Genomic DNA, 10917 nt, shown 5'->3' with positions numbered 1-10917 from the left:
CTCCTTCCCAGAGCAGCTGAAGCCAGTTCTCAGTTTTTCCCACATTTGCAGAAGCAGCCTCGCTACAGTCTCCTCAGGGGTCTGGGTCTTCCAGGGCGGGCCTGCCTACCAGGGACACTCTTGCCCCACCTCTGGGCAGGCGGGAGAGTTGGGTGGGTGGGTGGTGCCCCCTCCCTGGGACCCCACCACCATTCGACAAGCCGCCTTCACCTTCACCAAGTGTTAGACTCCTTGGTCCACATGGTGCTTTAATGTTCTCCTTTGCTTTTCTAATTAAGAAGGCATTACGTCTTTATACTCAGTTTTAGTGCTTTATATTCCGTTCTCTCTGTTAACATCACCAGTGGGGTTTCTGTCCCCTGACTGGTGAAGGAGAGGGAGTGAGACTGGGAAGAGAGGTGCCTGCACAGGCACCCACGGGGAAGAGACCAGGTGGAACATCTTCAAATTGTCCTGACAGGAGGTGAAGAAGCTGGGGTACCTGTGGACCAGCTCCCACCCTTCCTCAGGTGAGGGCGACCATGGGGCGCTGATTCCCTGGCCCTTCTGCTTGTGGTACACGAGGTCTTGTGTGCAGCCAGAGAAATCCCTGGCAGAGAGAGCATCCTTGGCATGTATAGCAACTGTCTACAGGTGACCTCTGGGGCCACCCAAGGAGATAGATACAGGACAGAGGTTGGCAAACGTTTTCTATAAAGGATTATAGGTTGTACAGCCTCTGTTATAACTACACAACTCAGTCGTATTAGCATGAAAACAGCCACAGACAATACAAAAGGAAATAGACATGATTGCTCCCAATAAAACTGTATATACAAAACAGGCAGTGGGCTGGATCAGGTCCTTGGGCTGTAGTTTGCTGATCCCTGCTGTAGGACAGGCACCAACAAGGTCTAATACAAAATCCAATTTGCATAGCAGAGGACACGTCTTACCTGGCATCGCTGCTTGTTTTTTCCTTCCCTTTTCATGTTGGAAAATTCCATTTAGCTCTCTCCTTGACTTGAAACTTATATTTTGAGAAAGGATCTTCAAGCAACCACCACAATCAAGTTTATCCTGAAACGGTTGTATCCCGGGTTTGCAGATGGGATGTTGCTGGTGAGAGAAGTCACCTCAAAACTCACACAGCAGTTAGCACATTGATGATGAAGAACATTATTCAAAGCCCACAATTAGTGCAAATGCTCGACTCCCATCTCTCCTGCTTGGATAAAAGCAAATAAATGCCACAAGAAAGCCACGCTGACTTATGTTTTATTCAGAGACATGGGGGTTTTGAGTTGAGATGTGTATTCTATCTATCAAGAGATTATATCCCTGGTCAATAGCTCACCTGTCACACCTGCCCCTTCACCTGTGTGCTTGTGACCAGGAGTTACCTGGTGGCTTACCTGTCACCTGTGGCCAGTGGCTCCCAGATATGGGATCAAAAGAGAAAAAGATAGGTTGCAGCCTCTGCCTTCCACCCAGCTTGGAGTAGACCAGAGGCGTCCTCTTGGGTGCAGGGGAACATCTTCCAGGGCACTGTGATGTGGGACCCCTCCATGCTGGGAAGGTGAGGGTGGGGTGGCCTGAAGCCTCCATGGTAGGACCTGGTGACAGTTCACATGATAACTAAGGAATCCCCAGCTTCATTTGGCTCTTCGGGCATCTGAAACCCTGTGGGCTGAGATTTCTAATTGCCCCCATCCTACCCCACACAGCGCAGGGCTGAATATTAGGAATTAGCAACGCAGAGTCTGCATCTCCTGGGCCGAGCACATTTCTCATGGTCAAGTTCATTCTCTCCTCAGGTTCACAGTGAGTCTCCTCTACGTCCTGAGAGAAAAATGAAGCCGGCAGGCTGGCTTGGAGACTTTGCCTCGGGTCAGATTTTGATTCTTGGCGCCTTGTAAACTCAAAACCAAATTCAACCCATGTTTTTTAAACCCAAGGAAAGGGACAATTAAATGCACAAGAGATTAGTGGACCAACTCAAGTACGAGTTTATTAATTTGCAACGCAAAGAGGGAGCCTCCTTTCCTAGAGCTCCAGGAGCTGGCCACCCCCTCTCCTGGTGTCAATGTCCTTGGGAAGCTGATGAAGGCGTCAGCAGGCTGTGTGTGGGCTTAGAATCCCTCCTGGCAGGTGGATGGGGTTTCAGGGTGCTCGTCTGGGGATGGCCTCCCCGTGCACAGGTCTCTGTCCTCAACAGACTTCAGCTCTTCAGAGGATAGAATCCCCCTTTATACCAGCGTCTGCGTTTCCCTACGCTGAGCACTGCCAGATACTATTCCTGACTTCCGGCCTCCACTGTCCATTTCCTAAGCTCCCACGTGCTGAGTACTGGCCCCCCTTTCCCCACAGCTTGTTCCTTCTTTGGAGACAGGGAACCACCTGGCAGCTACAACCAACACCCTTCACTGGTGCCGGACACATCCTGTGCTCATGTTACTTCAAACTCCCCGTGTTTTTCAAACCCCTTATTCTCTCCCACAACTGGTGCCTCTAATCTTGGCATTCTGATTTTTAGAAATTTCTATCAAATTAGACTCTGCCTCCAAAAACTGACTCTGGCTACGTGTTCACCAATTCTCTTAATGCATTCAGCATTTTTCCCTCTAAATACGAAATGCTTGGCTACGTTTCCTAAAGGTTTTGTAGTGTGTGGTTTTTGACTCCAACCAGCGAAGGCACTGATCCCATGAAAACCACTCATTCATTTGTAAGTGACAATAAAAATGACACATAGTAGTAACTCTATAAGAATGAACAGTTTTTTAACTTAATCTTTGGGAAATCATTCTTTGAACTTAAGTATTGAAAAGAAGCCTTCAGTCTGTCACAAAATCAGACTGGACTTTACACCTTTCAGTATGTGTTTTCAGCCTTTGGCGCTCTTAAGATTTTACAGTAGTGTATCATAGGATAAAACTGGAAATTGTTTTTACAGTGAACTATGATAAATATAATATATTTGTATTTTATTAATACTTATCAAGATTTGCTAGAACTGCATGTGGTCTCATGGGTAGAGCTGGTTTTTCATACTCTTCATGGTACTGTCCTATGAGGAGAGGCTGCCATGTGAATCAGTACCTAAGAATATGTTTTTTCTTTCTTTTTTTTTTTTTTTGCGGTACGCGGGCCTCTCACTGTTGTGGCCTCTCCCGTTGCAGAGCACAGGCTCAGGACGCACAGGCTCAGCGGCCATGGCTCACAGGCCCAGCCGCTCCGCGGCATGTGGGATCTTCCCGGACCGGGGCGCGAACCCGTGTCCCCTGCATCGGCAGGCGGACTCTCAACCACTGCGCTACCAGGGAAGCCCTGTTTTTTCTTTTTTGAAAGAGATCATATCAGTTCTTTTTAATAAACTCCTCCACAAGTCACAGGATTTGCAAAGTTGGTAAAATACCATTTTCCATTTCACCTGGAAGCTTGCTTAATTTTGTCACTACTAATCCAGTTCTGGATCAGGAAAGTTATAGCAAAATAAGTACCCTCTTGACACTGAACAGACCCTGAAGTCAAGCTGTGGTGTTGATGCAGGGGTATGCTGTCATTACATAGTTTATGTTATAAATACATCCCCAGTTACGCTTCCCTTATATTTTCCACTCAGTTTACTTTCTTTACATAAGAATATGTTTTAAAGTGGCATCATGTTATCTCTATGGTAGAGACCCCAGGGCTCACCAAGCATTCCACTAGTTGTCCTATAATCCCTCAGGTGCTTCCCGTGCAGGCAGGGTCATTGACCAGTACTGGCCAGTGCACGGTGGGTCAAGTGACATGTGTGTCTCCTTCAGGGTGAACGTAGAAGAGTGAACAAATCTTCATGGGTTCTTTTCTCCTGCCTGCTGTCGCAGCCTCACGTTGTGATGATAAACCTAAGGTTGAAGGTTGAAGCAGCTTGAATCCCTGGGTCACTGAATGGAGATCTCTGGCCTTGGGGAGTCACCCAGATCCCCTGTGAAATTTGTGTAAATCATAAATAAACCTTTGTTGTGTTAAACCTCTGAGATCTGGGGGCTGTTCATTACCGCAGTATAACTTAGTCTAGCCTGGTGAATATATTCTAGAACAGTGTTTCTGAAAGATCTTTGTGACCCTAGTAAGAAACGTACTTTACATTGTGAGCCAATACACACACTCAGACACACACACACACACACACACACATTTCTGAAAAAAAAATTTTCAGAAAAAAATGGTTATCATTAATATGCATGATCTGTTCTATTCTATTCCAAAATTGCTGGTTTTAACTCCCTAAATTTATTTTACAACTACTAATGGGGTGTAACCTGAGTTTGAAAAATGCTGCTATAGATCATAATTTGGGTATGATTTATTTGCTAATTATAAATCTTTCATGAATATTTATGAAAGCAAGATTTTTAGATCTCTTTGGCAACTTTTAATGATCTGCTCCCAGAATGGATGGAAGTGTTTTTATGTAATACATATCACATCCCACGTAATTTCTGGAAGGTAATGTTTTATTGTTGAATCTCCTAATTTACATCATGTACTTTTAAATTTACTTAGAAAATTTTATCACAGGGAATAGCAATGTTAACTTGATTAATTATTATTCACTTATTTTCATTTTTAAAATAAATGACTATAAATAAGTATCTCTTGCATTAGAATCAGGATGTCATAAAAACCTCACTAGGTAGACATATTTTCGTGTTAATACTGGTGTAAAACATGAAGTAGAGACCGAATAGTTTTAAATAGCACTGTATATATCTTTATGGACTGTATACTCATATCAAAACTTGCCATTTCTATTAAGAAGCTGATAAGTTACTCTCTAATTTCACAAATTATACCATAACTGTGAAAATATGGACAACTATTTTATATCTGTGCTGCTATATAAGACACTTAATGTTTATACAGAGAAGCAAGATTACAGAGGTGAAGTAATGGGAGCTGACGAACATTTCACCTGAATTTCCACCAGCCTTTTCCTTCAGCCAGAATCATCTCGATATTCTCTGAATATTCTTTTAGAGATGAATGTGGTGTCTGTTTCTTCAATAAATACACATACACACATTTTATGTATATGTGTGTATATACAGTTATACAAGTGTATATAAAGATATATACACATATATACACACGTATATACAGACTATATACGTGTATATAGTCTACATATGTATATATATTTCTGTGTGCACTTATACACACATGCACACATAACGTCCTTTGGTTTATTTTCAGACTGTTAATGTGAAATGAAATTTTGATGATTTCCATTTATTTTTTCTTTAAGTCTAAACTGGTTTAAAAAGACCTTTGCCACATGTAATAAATTTCTTTTAAAAATCATAAATAGTATTACATTGTAAAGCATTCTATAGAGAAGGTCATATGGTGTTAGAGAAGACAGAAATTCATGCCAACATGGGGGGAAAAAGAAAGAAAACGGGTTTTCCAGACTTTTCCCTTCAAGTTGCCCCCTTCAGGGGACGGAACCTCCTGCTCTTGTGTTGCTGGCTTTAAGGAAAGGAACTGAGCTACCCGCTTCCATGGGAAGAGAGAAGTGTGAACAGAAGTGGTTGATCAGTTCTTTGGAATCAAATCAAACGAGCACATCGTTTCTCGGGAGCGGGTGAGCATTGGGATTGGTGATGAAGAGCCAGTCCTCGAACAGGAAAACGAAGTGACAGCTGCTCAGAAAGCATTTCTATTTGCTGATGAGACGGGGTCTTCGGGGGTTGACTGGGGAAGAGGGTGTGTCACCTTTAGATTACATGTAGAACCCCCTCCTGACGGCTTAGCTGCCGAGATGGTAACTGAGTGCTTCCGTACAGAGGCCTCCTCCTGCTTCCTTCGGGCCTCAGGTTACTAGGGGCTGAGCTGGCTTCAGCAGAGGGGGCTCCATACAAAGGGAGGGTCCATGTGAGATGGCTGCCCCCTCGCCCTGCACACACCTCTTCTGGAACAGAGGCCGTTTCCCCAACTCATCAGAGAAATCACAACACGCAGAAGGTGTTTCCCTCTAGTCATGTGCTTTGGAAATCAAAGCCCAAGCAGAAAGCTCTTGAAAACACTCAGCTCACCTCTCACTTCCATCAGATTAGGAAGCCCTAGAGTGACTGCAGAAAAGGAACATTCCTGTGTTAAAAACCACTAAGCGCCCCTTTCCCAGAAGTGTTGCCATCCTGCCCTGCCTTTCTTCTTTTGGGTAACTATGGGAGGAACCCCAGAAAATTGGGGCTGGGATGAAGGCTACACACACAGGGTAATTTGGGCATCTCTAGCAGAGTTTACCGTCACTCAGAGCAGCAGCTGGTAAAGGGCAGCCAGGCTGCTGAGTTTTTACATGTATCACGCTGGCCGAGTGAGACTAGCTACGATGTGGGCGTTGGTGGCAAGATTTCCAAACCTTCATGCTTTCTGACTCTCTCTTCCCCATCTGGTAATTAGGGCACCTTTCCATTCACGCCACCTTCATTTACATCCCTGAAAAATCTTGCTAAAAGTCAAAAACATCTTTCCCCAAAGGATTTACAGCATCTGTGCTTTAAGAGACTCAGAGCTCACCTCTGTCATAACCTTGGATTCTCCTTTTAAGTAACAGGTCCTCAGCTGAGACCGTGAATGAACGTCCTTGGCGTCACCGCGCCTGGCTTTTTAAATGCATTCTCTTCTATGAAAGAAACCGAGGGGACAGCGGTCCCAGGTTTGTTGGCAAGATATCACCTATCTGAGTGACAGAAATAAAGAACTTCGAGTCACAAATAGGACAGAGGTGTTGGTGGGAACACTGTATTTGGGGCACAGAATAAAAAAGGTTGCTTCCATGGTAATGAAAATAACCACTGACAGTGAGCAAAGCTTCGGAGCAAGAAGTTGGAGTCGCTTGTGTGGGGGGAGGTTAACCGCTAGATGCCCGGCTGGGGCGGCGGGCCGGCAGCGGGGAGCGGGCGCCGAGGGGCTAGTTCTCGCCCAGGATGCTCTTCAGGCTTCTCTCCACCGCTTCGTCCAGCTCTTCCTCCAGCTCCTCCTTCTTGGACATGGCCAGCTTGGACTGGTAATCCCTCACCACCTGGTCGATGTACGGGGCGCTCTGCGTGCCGTGGAGCATCAGTGTCCACTCCTTCAGCACCCCCTTTTGGGGCGCGCTCCCCACGAAGCCCAGCTCCAGGGTCCATGTCCCCCGGGCATCTTCCCCCCAGGTGTGGGTGGTCATGAAAGGCCACTTGTCGAAGCCCACCTTGGCGTCGTCGTCCCGTGGCCGCCGGCTCAGCAGGATGGACTTGGTGCCCATGGGGGACGTCATGTTGATGTTCAGGTCCCCTCGCCTGGTCGCGTTGACCGTGACGACAGCTTGCACGTGCTCCAGGTAGCGCACGAAGTTCTCCTTCCCCTCGCAGGCGGCGGTGGTGAGCTTCAGCACCAGCTTGCCGGTCGGCGGTATTTTCCTGAGGGCAGAGGGGAGGAGACCGTGAGGGCTGGGCACACTCTCCCAGGGGCAGCTCTGGGGAGCGGGGAGAGCAGGGGCTCTGGAGTGAATTAGTATTTCTTTTTTTAGGTAACGGAAAATTTTATTAGAAAATTAAAATGTAGAACTCTACAGTAGGGACTTCCTTGGTGGTGCAGTGGTTAAGAATCCGCCTGCCAGTGCAGGGGACACAGGTTCGAGCCCTGGTCCGGGAAGATCCCACATGCCACGGGGCAACTAAGCCGATGCGCCACAACTACTGAGCCTGTGCTCTAGAGCTCACGAGCCACAACTACTGAGCCCATGTGCCACAACTATGGAAGCCCTCGCGCCTAGAGCCTGTGCTCCACAACAAGAGAAGCCACCACAATGAGAAGCCCACGCACCCCAAGGAAGAGCAGCCCCCGCTCGCCGCAACTAGAGAAAGCCTGCACGCAGCAACGAAGACCCAACGCAGCCAAAAATAAAGAAATAAATTTATATATATATAAGAAAGAACTATACAGTAGGTTTGCATTAGTTACCTGTCTTATACATAGTATCAATAGTGTATATGTGTCAAACCCAATCTGCCAGTTCCTCCCACCCCCTTCCTTCCCTATTGGTGTCCATACATGTGTTCTCTGTGTCTGCGTCTCTATTTCTGCTTTGCAAATAAGATCATAGGAGGAATAGATAAAGATGTGGCACATATATACAATGGAATATTACTCAGCCATAAAAAGGAAACGAAATGCAGGGTTAATTCTTACACTTGCTGTGTGAGCCTGAGCAAGTTACCCACACTCTCAGAACCGACTGTGTGTGGACGGGGCAGGTGGCAGATGCTGTGGACACCATTCCTGCTTCTCCTAAGTCACTGCTGGGTTTGCCTGCAGCTGAGGCTACTGTGGACCCTGACTGCATCCACCACGGGTATCGGCATCTCCCAGCTTCTCTCCTGGAGCCTTTCCCTGCCTCCTGGGAGCGTCCTCAGCCTGCGTGCGGGCCGGCCCCAAAGTGTCAGGGATTTAACCCCACAGGGAAAGCCCCCTACCGGCGACTGACGGAAGGTGGTGAGTACATACACCTGGCTTCCTCACTCCTGGTGGGGACAACTCAGCGTTGCCCAGGGTGGCAAGGTGTTGGTCAGTGGAGCATCAACGCATCTTTATTGGATTGCTTCCTCTTCCCTGCCTACAGCTGCACCTCCTCACTTGTTTCCCGAGATCATCTCTCAAAACATTGTCAGTACCCAAGTCCCATCAGGGTCTACTTTTGGGACAACCCAGACTGAGACAGGAGCTCATATACTTTTCTTTTAAAGTACTCGCTACCTTGATAAGGAGAAATTATTGCTAATGTGGTTGTTAACACTATCATAAAAAAGCTGAAATTGGGTTAATTAATCCTAGTGAAGCACAGTCCTGTGACAGACCAGGGGAATTTGGGAGTCTCTTCGCTCATAGAGTTGGAGCCCCATGGACGGTCAGTCTAAGATTCCTCAGCTGTCTTTCCATATAACTGATCTCCTTTCTGGAAGTGGCCTCCTTTGGAGATGAGATGCTCAAAGGTTCTTGCACTAGAAACATAATACAGGAAACTCCATTTGAGGAGTGCATGGTATCATGGAAGGACTCCAGACTTCGGGAATAAACCTATTTGGCTTAGAATTCTGCTTCTATGCTTACTGGTCAAGAGAGCTTGGGAAAATTTTTCAAATACTTGAAGTCTCATTGTCATTGTGAGTGGGTTTAAATAAGACCATGTCGGAAAACACTGAGCACAGTGCCTGGACCATGATACTAGCTCCCTTTCTCCAGCCCTTTGTCTATGTTAATGTCCTCCCTGGACATGGCTTTTATTTTGGAGCATAAAATGGTGTGTATTTTTTAAATTTTCATTTATTTTATTTATTTATTTTTGGCTGTGTTGGGTGTTCGTTGCTGCGTGTGGGCTTTTCCCTAGCTGTGGTGAGCAGGGGCTACTCTTCGTTGAGGTGTGTGGGCTTCTCATTGTGGTGGCTTCTCTTGTTGCGGAGCATGGGCTCTAGGCACATGGGCTTTGGTAGTTGTGGCTCACGGGCTCTAGAGCGCAGGCTCAGTAGCTGTGGCGCACAGACTTCGTTGCTCCGCGGCATGTGGGATCTTCCTGGGTCAGGGCTTGAACCCATGTCCCCTGCACTGGCAGTGGATTCTTAAACACTGCGCCACCAGGGAAGCCCATGGTGTGTATTTTTAAACACACATCTTGTAGAATACATCTACAAAAGGATGCTGGTCATACGCCCAGCTCAGAGCCAAGCCTTGGTTCCACGTTGCCCTTGGAACCAAGGCAAAGAATCTGAGGGCTTGCTGGAGCTCCCCTGCAGCTCATTGATAAAGGCAATACTCTCCCAAGGAACTTAAAGTATACACATAGACAGTCTCATGGACCGTGTGTGCTCTGCGTGGACTCTGATGCTGAATCATGCATCCACTGGCCATGGAGATCCAGTGATGGTGCAGGGGCAGAGGGTCCCCAGCACCAGGTTCTGGGGAAATCATCCAATTTGGTGGAAAGCAGGCATTAGGCCAGCTTTGGAGATGTGAGTATGGCAAGCCACTACCTGGACCTCTCAAAGAAGATGCTACTTACTCAGAACAGGATCAGAAACATGACAGGTGAGCTGATAAATGATTAATGATCACATGGGCTCCAGCCCCTGGGCAGAAAGCTAGATGGGTAGACTAAAGGTCCAGTTGTGGGTAAGGAATTTGAACTTTCTGAGCTTACTTTCCTTACCTATACAATGGGGATATGACTTCCTACCTTGAAGAGTTGCTGTGAAGATAAATACAGACACACACTCATATACGTTGTACATTTACAAATGTCTAGACCAGTGCTGGCCAACAGCACTACCAATTCCTGCAAGGATGGAAATGTTCTATATCTGTGCTAATACCGTAGCCACTGGCCACATGTGGCTTTTGGGCACTCGAAATGTGACAAGTATGAGTGAGGAACTGAATTTTTAATTAATTAAATTTAATTTTAGTGATCAATTTAAATTTATTTAATTTCACTAAGTAGCCACACGTGGTTAGTTGCTTCTGTTTTGCACAGCACAGATCTAATTGTTGAGAAAATAATTGGAGTTTTGCCATCCACCTGGGCAGGTTGGCGTGGGGACAAGCACACACACCTGTTAGGATTTACAAATTGTCCTAGAAGCCTTGGGGTTGGGGTGTGTGCCAGGGTCGGAGGCCCCTCCGGGGACCCCTCGGCCCCTGGGAGTCTGGCTTGTTTAGCGCCTGGGGGACTTGCCTGCTCCCCAAACTCCCATCCCCACCTGCTGGCTGAGGGCCTGGGGCCCTGGGGAGAGGACATTTAACTGCGCTCTTCTTGGAATGTTGTCACTTTGAAATTGACTTGAATTGTGAATTCCAGAGGCAGCAAGCTTGATAGAGAAAAGAGAGCACCACCCCCTCTCACAGGCGACCTGG

General features: G+C 46.7%; 1 protein-coding gene across 2 annotated transcripts in view; it reads right to left on the bottom strand.

Annotated features, from left to right (window-relative positions):
* Window positions 1-6758: 6758 nt before the first annotated feature.
* Window positions 6759-10917, bottom strand: part of PCSK2 (proprotein convertase subtilisin/kexin type 2) — a 214647-nt gene continuing 210488 nt past the window's right edge. For both annotated transcript variants that reach the window (XM_027118318.1, XM_027118319.1), the window contains one exon: window positions 6759-7430. In XM_027118318.1, coding sequence (XP_026974119.1) covers window positions 6944-7430 — 487 coding nt within the window. In that variant the 3' untranslated portion in view covers window positions 6759-6943. The remainder of the gene's footprint in view (window positions 7431-10917) is intronic.

This window comes from Aethalodelphis obliquidens, unplaced genomic scaffold (assembly GCF_003676395.1).
Source record: "Aethalodelphis obliquidens isolate GAN/ISIS:26980383/991018 unplaced genomic scaffold, ASM367639v1 scaffold18, whole genome shotgun sequence".
Taxonomy (NCBI): Eukaryota; Metazoa; Chordata; class Mammalia; order Artiodactyla; family Delphinidae; genus Aethalodelphis; species Aethalodelphis obliquidens.
This window is presented reverse-complemented; position numbering and strand designations above follow the sequence as displayed.